General features: G+C 37.7%; 1 protein-coding gene across 3 annotated transcripts in view; it reads left to right on the top strand.

Annotated features, from left to right (window-relative positions):
* Window positions 1-16,369, top strand: part of NELL2 (NEL-like 2 (chicken)) — a 334,876-nt gene that overhangs the window by 136,062 nt on the left and 182,445 nt on the right. For all 3 annotated transcript variants that reach the window (XM_012720507.1, XM_004675947.2, XM_012720508.1), the window contains exons 11-12: window positions 10,198-10,289; window positions 12,289-12,391. In XM_012720507.1, coding sequence (XP_012575961.1) covers window positions 10,198-10,289; window positions 12,289-12,391 — 195 coding nt within the window. The remainder of the gene's footprint in view (window positions 1-10,197; window positions 10,290-12,288; window positions 12,392-16,369) is intronic.

Consider the following 16,369-nt stretch of genomic DNA (forward strand, 5'->3'; position numbering starts at 1 on the left):
GTGGTCACCTCCGGGGCAGGCGCGAATCGAACTCATGCGGAAGCGGCTTTAGATTCTCAGTGCTGTGCTTTAACCCGCTGCGCCACCAGGGCGGGCCAGCTTAGCCGTTTTTTGATTAGATCCCTGGCCAGGTAGCTGACCCAACGGCACAGCAGACCTCTCCTGATCCGCCTGCTGCTCCCTTCAGCAGTTTCACTCTATCTGCCAGTTCTGCTCTGCACTCTGTCTCTGGAGAATCCTTTCACTGCCCCCTCACCTCTGGCCTGTATACAAGTTCTGTATGCATAAATAAAAATTAAAATAAAAATAAAAAGGCAGTCTTATTCTCAAAGGTTCTTCTTAAGTGGTCTGGTATGCAGCTGAGTGTGGTTTAATTGCCATTGAAGAGAGATGTTGATATTCATCCACAGATCAGAACTGTTGGCCCAATAGGTTTAGAAGTATCTAAGTTGGTTTCAAATTAATGTATAGAAGTCAGAGATTATACAGGCTGGCACAGATTAGGCAGGCTGGGGGACTGGGGAACTGGGAGGCAGGCAGACAACTGAACCTCCCACCACCCCTCCACCCAAAAAAAATCTTTATTTTTTTTCCTCTGGATTCTCTGGTGGTCTCTTATGGTCTCACTTCTTCTATAAGTCAGTTGTAATCTCATAGCCATCCTCTGTGATACCACCTTTATGCCCCTGACCTCCAGGCTCAGGCATGAACACTTATACCCATGTTGCAGGTGTCATAGTCAGGCACACGTGACCCTAACCCTTATTATCAAGTGCCTCTGCATCAACATGGTCAAGGCTGCAGTGACAGCCACAGAGGCTTATGGCACAAAAAAAACCCTACAGTCGGTTATGAATCTAATAAATCAGTTCCAGTTTATGTAGGTATCCCAAATAGATGTTCGTTGAGATAGGGTGCTAATTATATCATGACGATGACTATTCTATTCTCTGAATATATCCCTGATGTAAATAATGTCAAAACATTGCTCCTTCCGTGTTTGCAAATGTCCATCCTCTGTAACATGTCCAGCCCCAGCCTCCCAGTCTTTCAGACATTGTTCTTCCTTTCTGTTTCTTGCTATCTCTGCGCTGTACATAATTACATATGTTTCCCACACTAGACTGGAGGCTCCTTGAAGGCAGGAAGGAGCTTCCTGTAGCAGTGCCTGATGGACAGTAGATTCCTAGAAGTGCTTCAATTCCCCCAGGAGTTGCCTGCAGGCCTTTATTTTGTTTTTCCTTTTGTTGCTTCCTGCTTTCTTTTAACCTGTTCCATATCAAGGGTACCTTTAAGTGTCTGTCCCCTGCTGCTTCCTCCACCCTCCCATCCTTCACTATGTGTCTTGCTCTGCCTGGAGCTGGCTGCCTTCTACCTTGAGCTCATATTCCTCTCATAATGAAAGTCACTGATCTACCTCACAGGGCCCAGCCTTTAAAATACCTCCTCCTAAGATAGCTAACTCCCTATATTTTCCTTCTTTGTTTTGTCTGGACAGTGAAATTGTTTGAAGACTGTGCCATTGTTGTTTCAGGGTCCTTACTTGCAATCTCTCCATCGAGCTCTAATATGTGGATTATAATGAAAGGGGTGATACTTTCCATGTCACAAAGTATTTTATATTCGATACCTTATTTGCTGTAATATTGAAATAACATGTGTCTAAAAGTGCAAGTTATTTTGAGAAACATCCCCAAAGATTTCAGAAGTTCAGCCAAAAATTTCATATTCAAGTTTTTGTAGCTGGTCCCCATGGTAAGGTGAGGTTCCAGGTTCTCAGTCCCACCCAAGGGGAGGTAGTATTGAGCAGGGAGGAAGGGAAGCTGGAGAGGAAACTGGAGAAGAAAGGAAGATGGATGGGGAGCCAGAAGGAGATCTGGGGGAGGCACGTGGAGCAGAGATATGTGAAGAAGCTGCACTTGCCATGGGGAGGTTGACCCTGGCAGCTTTGATCTTGATTTTGCTCTTTTCCTCTTAGACTTGTTTGTTTTTGACCCCTTTTTATGGTTCTCAACCAGAAGGTGCTTTAGACTTGTGGTAGGCTTTTGGGTCTTGCTTTGGGCCAGTCTCACATGGGTGGACACTTAACCCACAATGGGATGCTTTATTTTAATTAAATAATTTTTATATATCTATTTACGCTATTGTTTGTTTTACAATATTTACTTTTCCTTTCCCCCACCCATTGTCACTGTACTCCCCCACATTCCTCCCTCCTTCTGATCTCTTTCTGTCCCCCTCCCCTGTAGGATGCTTTTGTTTAAAACTGTATTTTTTGTCTTTTCTCTATTGCACATTAATTGTATTAAAGTTCCTTTCCATTAAAGGTATATATATTTTGTCTTAATGTGATGGGTAGCAGAATTTATTTAGAGTGGGCAGGTTTGTGGGTTCTGGGGTGCCTTTCTCCCACATCTGTAACAGACTTGTGCCTCCTTCAGGTTATCTTTTTGCTCTCCATCCTGCCCTTCCCACTTTAGTCTCCTCTCCAGCTTTGTTCTCTTCCCTGTTCAGCTCTACCCTCCACTGGTTAGGACTGAAAACCTAAAACCTCCCCTTTTCCTGGGGACCACTCTGTTACATTTTGACTGAATTCACTGATTTTTTAGTAGCAAGATAATCTACACAGAAGGACTGTCAGATGAATCCTAGTCCTGGCTTTGAAACTGTGGTGCATGGACTTTTCCTTATCATATTATATATTAAGTTTTCTCTCTGAGGTAGGAAAGTCTGTTGCCTCATGTGTTTTGTCTTTTAAGTAACATTCGTATATTGCTGTAAGTCTACTTCTTTCCAATTCTTTTTGTGCACTCATTAATTTTATTATTGTACCCCAAGGAGACTAAATGAATTGATTATATTATATTTTTAAAATACTGCATTCTATAATGTCAGGATTAGAGAAAAAGCCAGCAATGGAAAAGGGCTAAATGAAAAGAATCTAGAATATTTGTTAGTTGCAATTTAAATAGTTAGAATTAAGTTAGGTTCCAAGGTACTGAATCGTTTCCTCCAGCAATAAACTTGACCTTTTTGATAATATCCTTTAAATACCCAATTTGTATTTTTCTGATACATAGCCCCCCTAACCCAACAGCTGATCTAGTCAGAGTGTGAGAATTTCTGTTTCTATTCTATTCGGGAAGTTATTTTTATCGTCCTTCAAGCCTCAACCCTCACTCTTGCTAGATTTATGTTGTTTCAGGGCCTGTTCTCTTTTTAGAAGAATAGGCTACTGACCTAAATTGAGGCCCCCTAGGAGAAGCACTCTTTGGGTCCTTTAGAAACCCAAGGACACAGTATATTTAAAACGGGAAAGGAGGGTACACACCAACTCTCACAAACTCATTTCCTAAACTCCAATATTAGTTTTGCAAACAACTAAATTCCCAAACAAGTAATGAGATTTTGTTAAAGGAGGCGCTCATGTATAATGAATGAATTTGTGAATTATTTAAACACTCTGAAATTCTGATCATCTTAAATAGCATTGACTCATGAAAATTGGTTTATGGAGAGGAAGGAGAAAGTTTTGTCATCAAATCGCCCAAGCTAAATTCTTTGTGCATGTTGCCTTGTGTTATTCATCTGAATAAGTTATTACCTGCGACAGTTGTAGCTACTTTTTTTGTTAACTAATAGCAAACCTGCTACATTTCCAGCACTTCACTCTACTCCAGGGCAAAGTAAGCTGGCATTTTACAGAAAGGGCAAAATAATTCCATGAGACCCAATTTATAAAACCATTATTAAAAAAGGCACAATCAAAGGAGGCCAACTATACAGGAAACAGGAAGATCAGAGAAGTCCAATTTATTTGTTTTCAGGCTTTTCATCAAACAGAAAGCTGGAAGGGAACTTACGGAAATATTTAACAAATCTTCAGAGTTTATTATGCAGGGCCAGTGTTGGGTGCTGAGTGAGTGCCAAGCACAAATAAAATACTGTCCCTGATCCGAGGTAGAAAAGATTTAAGAAAGCATTCACAGCTACCCAGAGAGAAAGAAAAATGTATTCAGTGCTTTAATAGAAATGTGAACACTGTAGAAAGGGGAAAATAATTTATGGCAGCTAGTGATCAAGACTTTTATTACAGCTACATTGTTAAGAACTGACTTCAACGTTGTCCAGATTACACACACACACACACACACACACACAAAAGAGAGCAAGGCTGATTGGAGTCTCTTCAGAATATTGAAACACTTAGATTTGGTGTTTGACTCTAAAGAATGCTAGTCTGCCTCATGAGTGGATTTATTGTACATTCTGCTTTCAAGCTATAATAAAAATACAAATATACATAATTATGGTTAATGAGATACTTTCTCATCCAACAGCTTTGATTTGTGTATCGCTAACAGTTAACTGTCATGCTGGCTCAGAATGAAATAACTGCCATTGTACATGGAGACTTTAAGAGCCCTCCCAGAGAAAATCAAGATTTCAAAGAACACCATACAAAAGTCATTATTACACACAATTCCACCCTTAGCACACAGCTTAAACATCCTAAAGTTCACTGAAACCTGGGGTGCTTGAAGAGAATTTAAAAGAAATCATTAATCCTATTTCTCAACTACAAGAATTTTGCCGGTTTTCTCTTTGTTAGCTATAACTTAAATTTTGTGTTGGCTAATTTTTAACGGTGTCCTTTCCATTAAACTAGACTCATTCAATAAAAAGGAAAAGCTAAATATGTAGTGAGAAAGTGAAATATATGTCCTTTTGCTTTATATTCTAAAATAACTTTAGATTTGGATAATTGTTTTCACAAAAGTTTCTAGAAGTTGGTGTAAATCGCGTTGGAGGGTCTTCCATTTTTCTTTCTCTGTATTGGTACTTAGTAAATCAGGATTTTAATGTGTCACTTAGAACTTTATTTTTTTACTGGTTTCTTTCATTTATTTCTCAATCTGTGCTATAAATTACTTTTCCCTTTCTTGCAACTTAAGACTTTCAAATTTGCATCTGTACCATTTTCTGCCTTCCTATTTCTTGTTAATTGTTAAAATGAAGTGAAAATGATTCACATTGATTGCCTTTGCAGATTCTCTCATAATTATGTTGCTGGTAACTATATAATTAAGTAAGTTTAATGTCTCTTTGGTAAAACATTTACATCAATTGTTATATCATCCCACCTATTGAATTTCACTAAGTTTTAATTAGTGTCCCAACCTATAGCTGAACAGATTGTGCACTATGAAGTAATTCACACAGACTGGTGTTGTTTTGATGAGTTGTAGTGTTCAGTGAGTGGAAGGCCCTGGGGTTACCTCTGAGAAGTTTCAGCAGAGTTCCCATTTCTGGAGACTAAGATATTTGCCCAGACAAAGGCAAAGGCTTTATTTTGAAAGGACAGTTTTAGGAGGAAAAGAAAAGAAGACACATAGACAAAAGCAGGCAGAAAGAGCGAATTCTGTTGCTTCACAAAAGGAAAAGGTTTGTAAAAAGAAACACCTGTGTAGTCCCCAGCAGGCAGAAGAGCCGCCTTTTGCAAAGTGCAGCATTTGCACTAATAAAAAAACATTCTTCTTTTGGGGAAGGGCTCATTCCTTTGTGGAATGGTTTACCTACTGTTAAATGAATCACTTTTAGGGTGTGACAAAGTTGACTTGAAAGGAGTGGTGATTCTTTATATTTCCTGGGGGAACAGTATGTCGTGAATGAACTCCACTCCCACCTCCATGCCAAAGAGACCCTTGGTGCTCAGGAGTAAAACTCCCATCACACCATGAACCTGCCATGACTCATGACTTCTTGAAGGAGGAGTTGCTGGGAGCTAGCGGTGGAGTTTAATAGCCATGTTTGGTCTTAAACAGGACATATGTTGACCTGGAGGCAACTGGGATTTGCTGGGTGCAGAGTCTTCTCAGGGCCTCAGCTTAGGGAGCTTTACCAGTAAAAAGCATTGACCAGTTCATTTCTCTCTCTCACTCTTCTCCCCACCCCCTTTTCATTTCCCCTGCTGATAAATATTCTATTGGCCATTCTCTGTGTGCCTGCCCTTGGGTCTTATTCTGAGATTTTTTTTTAATGCAGGTGATGAGGCACACCCCCAGGCTATTCCATTTCCCTTTGAGGTTGCCCAGTGACATAATCGCCCATGATCTCCATATCCCCACCTCTGGTCTAAGCCTCAGGACACTTTTGATGGCAGCCTCAGCCTGAGGATTTTCATTTATTAATATATAGCTGGTTCAACAACTTTGTTTATCATTTCTACCTCCACTTACAGTTTCTGGTCTTGTGACACCTCCATCCTAAATTTTCTAATCAGCAAACTTCATAGACCATTATGTGAAAAGTAGTACAGTGGAATTAGGAAAACTGCAGCATATACCAGTGAACATGTGCTCGACATTGGTTGATATTAGTAACCTACAAGTAGCTGTAATTGCTATGGGTTAGTCTGATTTCATGGGAACCTGTCCTCCTACCATGCAGAGTGATAAGCCTGCATGAAGGAGTTAATATTCATCTCCCTAGAAACTTTATATTGTAAAGTACACACACACACACACACACACACACACACACACACACACATGGTATACTCAACAAATCTCATAGGCTTTTGAATATGTAGCCTTATTGTTATAATTTCTGCTTTAGGGTGGTCCATTAAAGTAGGAAATTAATATGAATTCATTTATATCACGAGTAACTTAATGTTACATACCACACACACATCCCAAATAAACAAAGAAATGAAGCCTCTGAATAGGAACATCTAAATGTAATGGAATTAAAGAAGTTGAATCAATACAGCAAAATGACTGATCCTTTGTTGTTTGTTGAGGAAGGGATATTAGTTTTACTTTATTGCTACTGGAGACAGGTAAGCAGGCAGGTACATTGCCGCTGGGCTCTGTCCTTGATACCTTCAAGCCTGATCTGCCTTTGCTCCTGTTCTGACACTTGATCTTCTGCTATGGACCTCATTTTGATTAGCTATATTTTCCCTGGATCTGCATTTATAAAATGTCTTCATTTCCTCTTTAAAATTTTGTTCTGTGTTTCACTCTCTCAAAACCCTCTAAGCAACCTGTCCTTATAAACTAGACATCTGCATGGATTAAAGTGAATTAATGTAACAGCCAACTGCTATTCCTCCTGCTCTCCCTGTTCCATTTCTTCCCTTCTCTGTCTTACTGGCCCAGGTGCCTGTCTGCTGCAGACCCCATCACCATGGTGTCCTTGCTAGCTGCATGGTGTCCTTGGTAGCTGGTTTTCTCAGTGGGTGGCCCTGTCACAAAATGGAAGGCAGGAGAAGAGTGAAGTTGCCTGAGTGTCCTTCCTGCCCCTTTCCTGCAGTAGACTGTGTTGCTGGCAGTGGCTGGGTCTCTCATGGTTCTGGTCCCACTGGCAACCCCTCATTTATAGCTGTGGGTCGCCTGGGGCTCCAGCGATAGGATTTCTTTATTCTGTAGTAGTGGGGTGTTGATGACTTCCTGCTGTTAACAGATTCTGGGTATTTCACCAGCTCTTGTTTTCTTGTCTCGCTTCCGTTGTCTCTTGTGAAAGTTCACTACTCAGTCTCCTGAAACTCATATAGCTGATGAGTTTCCTGTTCATAAGGCTTTAGTTTGGCTTTCACTGGAGTTGTGTGTCTGCGCCAGTGCAGTGTGTGCTTGGATCATGTCTCACTCCTTTTTGAATCTCAAGACTTTACAGCATGTGGTAGGAGCTCAATATATGTCTGCTAAATGCATTGGTAAGTTAATGTGACTTTCACCTACTCCTAAGTCTCAGAACCATCAGAATGATACATTCAGGATCCCTTGTAGTACTTTTTGGAGTGACAATAGTTCTATCTATTTTCCCGCTGTAGGGAAGGGATATCCTGATGGCATGACTAGGTATTTGGGGAAAAACATGGAAATTATGGAGAATCATAGCAATTGGTTAAAGAAGAAACGAGACAAAGATCGCTCACTTTGGTTTTTCCCTAAGCCAAGTTCACCCTGTTTGTGCTTATTGCTTGAAAGGAAATGAAGCAATTGTGATCTCATTCATTTTTGTGCTTTCTCTCTCTGCCAGGCTCCATTTGGTGCCCTATTGTCCCACAAGTTGTCTACTTGAGTTGTTTGAATTAAGAGTTTAGAACAGAAGGTCCATCTGCTCTGCATGAATATTAAATGATCATAAGAATTTGTTAAAGGAGAATTTACCCATGTGTTTTTCTGCAGTGATTCCTTTCCTCTCTGTTCTCAGAAAGACTTGGGAACATGAGGGTTTTTTTCTTTAATATATCTTTGGATTTGAGTAGGCTGCAGTTACTAAGTCATATAATACAGTAAGCGTAAAAAATCTTTAAATGACAAGTGCGGAATAGTAGTAAGAATGTCCTATTTATTCTCATTATCTTATGAAATGTGGTACTTGGTAAGTATTATTGAACACACAGTATGCCAGACTTGATGTAGTTGAGGTTACTGAAGCTCATAAAAAAACTTGACACTTAAAAATTATGTGTTGGAGAGATGTATTTTATAATCAAACAAGTTCATTAAGTAAATGCACATGCTATTTTTTTCATAATGTGATATAATACAACTGACAAATCTGTAGTTTTATTTTGAATATTCATGAGTGAGCAGGCTTTGGCCAGCTTTTAAGCAATATAATTTATGCAAGAAAGTTGTATTCTTTTTCAGCAAGCTCCAAAAATTTAAATTCAATTTGCCAATGATATATATCATGGAGTAAAAGTTGTTGGTAAGGATATATGTTGGAGGATGGTACTTTTTTAAAATTGCATGCTTTCTAGTCTTTAAATATGCAATTTTTAAATAATCACTGTTTTAGTAAAGATGAAACTTGGCTTAATTTTAAATATGAATTATTTGTTCAACCATACATATGTGTGTGTGTAGTATTATTATTAAAAATAGATCTAATTTCTTTGTTATCTATTGTAATAGATAATGTAGGAATATGCAAATTCCAAAAAGGGTAATACTTTATATAGAAGAATTTAAAGGAAATATGCACGTCCATTTTGTCAAATTTCTGTAGTTAAAATTACATTCGGTATTTGGTTATTAAGGTTGGGTCTTTACCTATCAGATGATTACTTTTATTTTGATCTTTTGAGAAATTGTCCTAGGATGATTCAGATGTTACAGAATGCCCTTTCAAAAAAGAACAGAAGTTATGGGGGCCTCCCTGGTGGCCTAGGAGTTGAATCTCAGCACTATCATCTCTATGGCCTGAGTTCAATCCCCAGCCAGGGAAGTGACCCACATGATACAACAGACCTCTCCTGTCTTGCCTGCTGCTCCCCTCAGTAGTGGATGTCAGTAGATCATCCTGTTCTGCTCCCAACCTGGGCTAAGTCTCATCTGCCTTCTCTCCTGTTTTGACAGGATATCCTCTCATCATCCCCCCACATCTGGCATACAACCCAGCTCATCTAATGAAAAATAAATAAAAACAAAAACAAAAGTTATCTCAGACTCTTAGAAGGTGGCATAGTGTGGGAAACACCCCCTCATAAGCCCCTTTGCACCTGAAGTTCTGACTTTATTGTGATGGAAGCCAGGGGATCCAGATTATAACCTTTCAGCCTCTCAAATAGGGTATCCTAATTCACATTTACTTCCAAGTAAAATAATGCCCATAAAATATAAAACTTGCATATATTTCTAAAATTAAAATAAGTTTGCATGTGGTGACAGATGTCTGAAGGTGTGACCCTCACCTATGTATATGTACAGTGGTGTAAGTCAGTGCCACCTCCACGAAAACAAATAAAATAAACCAGCTTCTAGATTTCTGTTTTAAAATTCTGTAATGTCATATGAAAAATGAACTATTTTTGTATTTGTGCTGTCCCTAACTTCCAGCGGCCCTAAGTACCTGTTTTAAGTATGCTTTCAGTGGGGTTCATCTTACACCCAGTGTTTTGTGACAAGTCTGCTTTTCTGGCACTCCTTCTTCAAGGTTGAAAACTAACTTGCTTCTCCTTTGTGTATCTTATTTTATTCCCTGAACTAAATGTAATTGACCATAACATGAGCCTGTGTGCCCCTTATGTCAGATTGAATTTGAGTTTATTGTCACTCAAACACGCTGAAAGGTATAAGAATGTATTAATATTGTAGCAGAGGATATGAACACCTGTAAGCTGTTTTTCCTAATGAAAAGCAAAAAATAAATGTGTATTTTTTTTTTATTATTATTTCAAAGCAATATGCCAATTTCAAGGACGAACCTACTTTGAAGGAGAAAGAAATACTGTCTATTCCTCTTCTGGAATATGTGTTCTCTATGAGTGCAAGGTAAGGAAACTTAGAAGTCTTTTAAAATTTAGTACGTAAAAACAGTAAATGTTTCTTTAAACTATTATCCTTTAATGTCTTTAAAACTTCTAAGGAAAAAGAAAATTCAAGATACTAGCTGAAGTTCACATACATAGAAATTCCCTTATTTTTGAAACCTGTGAATTAGTGGCTATAAAATAATTTTTCAGATCTTGTGTTTATTTTACAGTTGCAGTGCTCGAGTCATATGTTGTTAGATAGTAATGATTGCACTGCCCAATTCTACCTGATTATCATAGTTCTTGATTAAATTTTTGACATAAAGAACCTCAAACAACTTCTTACTTCAGATAGCTTAGCTCCTGGAGTATTTGCACCTTTGCAGGATTGGAAGCTCTTATGGCTTCATTTTTTTGGTCTATTGGTTTTAGTCCCTGCTTACTTCTTCATTGTCAGTTTTGTGGCCCTGGAAATATGTCAAAGTGTCTATGACTTTCATAGTAAAAAATGGAAAAAAGAAGGCGGCACTGTGCTTCCAAAAATGGGAAGATTAGGTTGAATAAAATTGTAAAACAAAGGAAGACAGTATTTGACTCCACTGTGTACATGTCTCTTGCCCTTTGTTACTACATAGTGATGATCATTTGGAGAAGGCCCTTTGCATAGATAAACCATGAAGAGGAAGATGTTAAAATTAGTGCTTCTACCATGAATGCAGTATTTATAGAAATTACATCTGAAGATCTAAAATATTAAGAAGCATCAAGATAAAAACTTAAAAGTTCCAACAGATATTTTATTACTTAGGCACTTCTAAGTGTAATATAACCTACTCAATGACTGGTGTTCTTAGGAGATAGGAGGCTGACAGTACAGAGCTCTAAGATGAGCTTCAGGGTAAGGCTGCTGCTCATTGTTTCTGGAAAACACTTTATATTTCAGTTTCTCCACTGGAAAGATTTTGTCTACCTTGGTTGCTAGAACTATATTCATTTTACATTGATATTCTTTTATTTATAGAATTCTTTGATTGCCAACTATATGCCAGAAAATGTTAGGCATTGATTGAAAAGTGACATAAATCCTGTCTTCATTTCCCTTATAGTTTTGTGGGAGATCCCCAACATTCCATACCAAAAATCACTTATGATAGCTTGGAAAACTTTGAAATGAGAGTTTAGAAAGAGGTGTGGTAGCATACACCTGAAGACATAACATCCTATATTTCTAAGGTGTTGTAAATCAGTGTTACCATTATAATATATACATATATGTTAAATATTTTTAAAGTATTCATTATGTCACATATAGTTATTACATATAATATTGTATATATTATATCTCATATATGCATTTATATATATAGAACTGATACTCTATTTGAAATATATATGATATCATATACTTATAATTATATATACTATCTATTACATAGTATATTATAGACCACACATAGTTTTTGTTTCTATACAGAATATATGCTCTTTTTAGTATATATATATTTCAACATATGTTTTTTGTTTCTATATAGAATATATGTTCTTTTTCGTATATATATCAACATATTACTAATATACAATATTATATATTTAACATAGTATGATGTTTGATCTAAATGTATTATTTAAGTATTTATGCATATATACAAATATATATATATATATATTTAAAAGATGCAGTGTTCATTTATTGCTTTTTTCCAAAGTCAGCTGTTGATCTAATTCAAGCTTCATCTTCAGTACAGTTGTTACCTACATTTACAAATGTGTTGTGATACTAATGGAATTGTTCAGGATCACCCAGGCATTTGACAGCATTTGACGCCCTGTACCTGTGGCGGCCACATGGTAGTTCTCTGGTTGGGACTTAATATCATCTATGAGTGAGTTGTGCCAGATGCAGAGGTTTTCAGGTTGAACATTTTATTCTCACATTAGCCACTCCTTCTGAAATTCCGAATCTGGAAACTCCATAGTAAGATGTAATTAAGAAGCCCTTATTCTCCATTGTCTCACAGGACCAGACCATGAAGCTGGTGGAGAGTTCAGGCTGTCCTGCTTTGGATTGTCCAGAGTCCCATCAAATCACCTTGTCTCATAGCTGTTGCAAAGTTTGTAAAGGTAAGACTTATTTATAAAGCAAGAGTTATGTGCATGAGTCATTTTGGGAAACCAGTTTTCAACTGACACGAAATAGAAATATTTATAAGCAATTTCCACAGTTGAATAGCATTCCTCTAAATGCTTCCTAATTTGGCACATCCTTGGGAATCATCAAATATTTATTATAGTTATTGATTAGAAATGAATGTTTCTGTTAGGTGTGTTGGACTTGTCTCAAGTTCTGCCTGAAAACGTTCTGAGCCAGAGTGACTATTGAATAAATTTATACAGTAGTGCTGAGTTATTTTATTGTTTATTGACTTTTTGATTTGCTTTTCATTTCTCTTCAGTTTGTTTTTATTTGACATAACAAAATGTCAATTCTAAGCTCCCTTTCTTCTCAATACATTCTCCTTCATAAACTTCGTGCTGTTGAAAGGAAAGAGACCCTCAGACGCATTGATGATAAGCCTGGAATCAATAAACAAAAGGAACTTAGAATTTTTTAGTGAAGTTGAGCTACTAAAAACTGCAAATAACTGGAGCCTCCCTGGTAGCATAGGGGTTAAGACTTAGTTCTCTCACCTCCATGGGCTGAGTCAGGGAGCTGACCCACACTGGGTGCAGCAGATCTTTCCACCAGAAATGGCCAACAGCTATGCAAAGATTAGAGAAGTGAATAATAAAGAAGTTAGTCAAGACTTGGATAAGAAGATTAGATGGGAACTTTCAATGTCAAGAAAGCCCTGATCTCTTCCATTCCTTTTTAAAAGAGCCTTGATATATTACAGAAAGCACTTTAAGAAATGAAAAGACAAAATTGTGTTATATTTACATTACTTAGAGTTTGAAATAATAATGTTTACATAGCACAGTTGAAATACAATGATAAAGTATATTGTGACCTATATGTCCTTCATGAGATTCTAAATAAATGATAAGTGAAGGATTCTTGGTAACAACATTTAAAAAAATCTAATAAGGCCCACCCTGGTGGCACAGCAAGTTAAAGCACAGCACTAAGAAGCTAAAGCCACTTCAGCATGAGTTTGATCCTCGCCTTGCAGGTGATCCACATGGTGCAGCAGACCTCTACTGGCCCGCCTGCTGCTCCACTCAGCATGTAGCTCGTCATTGGCCTGTTCAGCTCCCCACTCTGTCTCTGGCGAATCCTCTCACCGCCCCTGACCTCTGGCCTGTATTCCACTTTTATATGCATAAATGAGTAAATCTTTTTTAAAAAAATCTAATAAATACTTGAACACAGCCAGGATTGAGAACCACTGGTTTAGATAACACTAGCTGAAACTGCATTAAGCTGGTGCTTCTTGAAGCCGTTAGCTTAATTTATAATAAAGATTATTTTAATTTCTAACTTCAAATATATAGAGTAAATAAATGAGTTATCTGGTATTTTCTCTGACTTTAAACTTAAAAAAAAAAAAAAAAAGTCATGTTCTCAAGGCCTACATTTTGTGTGAACTGCTACACTCTTTTTGCGACAAATTCATTTGTAATAAAATTGCCCTTTAGTTTTGAGGCCTGTCTGCCTGGTGTTAAAGATGCTCTGTACACATCTGAAAGAGTCTGTTGTTCAACAATGGTTTGTAAATATTCCCTGAGGGCAGGGTATGAGATTAAAGTGTGGACCTCTCCACTAAAGGCCCAGCCAGCAGTTGGAGACCAAGCTGTGCAGCGAAATAAGGATCCAAATCTCTAGGTACCAAATCAAATCCAAACAAGACTGTTTGCTAGGTCTCCTGCAGCTGGCTATTTCCTGCAAGAGTAGCTTAGAAGCAGTGGTATAAGGCTGTGCTTTTTACTTTGTTTGGAGTTGAGAACCCTTTTAAGGAAGCTTATTCCAAGTTACAGTTTATCAGAGACACAGTGATATGTGAAGATGCTGATTTAGAAAGCCGAGGATGAATGGGGCGCAGTTTCCATGTCGGTAGCCCTTCTCTGCCCTCTTTTTCTCCCCCATCTCTTCTCCTCACCTCCCCCTTTTTCTCCTCTTTCTCTGCTTGCAATGCCACCAAGTCATAATCCCTAAACACCCACTTTTATCTGGTTTTTATTTCATAGTGCCCTTCGTGGGGTGGAGGTGGCCATAAACAGGGAGCTGTGGCTAACACCAGCACATACAAACAGCAAAACAATTCTATTTTCTCTGACCTGGTCATTGTGTATATAAACTGTGAGCAAATTGTTCTTATTGGTTATCCTTTATATGCACTCTCTCCTTCACTCCAGTGGTGGAGAAATGCATATTCACTTATTTATGTATTTATTTTGCATAGAAGAACTGGGACAAAGGCCAGAGGTGTAAGGATGAGAGGACTCACCAGAGAGAGTGGAACGCAAAACAGGTGAAATGACTGGAATCCATGGTTGAGGGGAGCAGTGGGTGAGAAAGGAGAGGTCTGCTGTGCACTATGTGGGTCAGCTCCCTGGCCTGGGAGTGAATTCCTACCACAGCAGTGATAGTGCTGAGATTTTACTCCTAGGCCACCAAGGAGGCCCCATGTTAACATTTTATAGAAAGAACATCATTTAATAAACAATACAGGGTTTTTTGTACATTTGGAAATTCCCAAAGTAATATAAAACTTAGTGTCTTTGAGGTTAAACTCCAGAGGAGGAAATCAAAGGAAGGTTAGATTATTGATCCACCCATCACAAATACTGCATTTACTTTTGTGGTAAGTATCTATCTCAACATGTTTGACTTGTGGCTTCTTAGCAACACTCTGACTGCTTTAATTATTAGCAAATGTTTTACTGTTATGCTTTTACCTGTATAGTTTCATTTGAACCTGCCTTTTTTGTTAGGTAGATACTACTCTGATTTAACTTATGATAAATACTGAAGGTTTAGGAAGGGCCGTTTATGTAAAAGCTAGTAATTTGCACAATCAGTGCGTGGTAGAGATTGGAGGCAAATGTGACTCTCACAAAGTACGTGTGTGTGATTAGAAATGCAACTATGAAGGTAAGGTAACAAGGCTTTTTTTTTTTTTGCTTTTTTTACCTGATATTTGAGTTTGTTCCCTAAAGATTAGACACAACCCACTTGATTTTATTCTTAAATTTCTACCTATTGGTGTTAGTTTTTTGACTATGGCAGTTTGTATCTAAGCATTAATACAACTGTGCTGTCACTCAACTTAATTTTGTGACTCTGTTTAGAGGAAATCAGAAATTTGAGTGACAAAATTTTCAGTTTTTAAATATCAGAGTCTGTAAAAAATACCCAGCTGGTAACTCCTAACTTTTACTTGCAGCAGTTAAGTATGGTCACATTGTTTCCTGATAGTGGAAGAATTTTCCCATTAATTACACATTGTATAGTATCTGGTGCTGATATGGGGGGTGGCTACCATTTCTGAGAAGTAGTGGAAATTGTTTATAAGAGATGTGACATGAATAGTGATGGCATAGATTGGCCAAGATATCAAAAAGGGAGAAAAAGAAATATAGCAAGTGCAAAGTTAAAAAAGAGTTTTGAAAAATATAAACTCAAAAAACATTAAAATTTATCAGCAATAGTACCTGTTCTTAGTCACAGACCTCTAAATGTTGCTTGGAACCAACAGGACCTATTACACAGATTTAGATGCGTTATAACATAACTGCTGCATATATATGGGTGGGTCAGTTATTTTAGTAACTTTGTTATAAAAATGAAGCATTTTTCAAAATCTTCATTTTAGGCTGATGATGTGCTAAGTTATTTGATAGAGTATGAAGTTGGCTTTTTAGCTAAAATTATTCTCCCTCAGGCATTGTAAAAACACAGTGGAATGCATTTTAAGAAATATGGTCTCAGCTACTTGAAGAAAACATTTTTAAAAAAGACCATATGAGAGAAAATTAACTTCTGCTCTTCTTAGAAGTGAATTATTTATTTCTACATGTTCAACCTTTATCCTGAAATAGTACAGTGTGAAGAAACTTGTCAAGAAACATTGTCAAGTGGTTTAAATGCTGTTATTGACT

This window comes from Condylura cristata, unplaced genomic scaffold (assembly GCF_000260355.1).
Source record: "Condylura cristata isolate star-nosed mole 26May11 unplaced genomic scaffold, ConCri1.0 scaffold00004, whole genome shotgun sequence".
Lineage (NCBI taxonomy): Eukaryota > Metazoa > Chordata > Mammalia > Eulipotyphla > Talpidae > Condylura > Condylura cristata.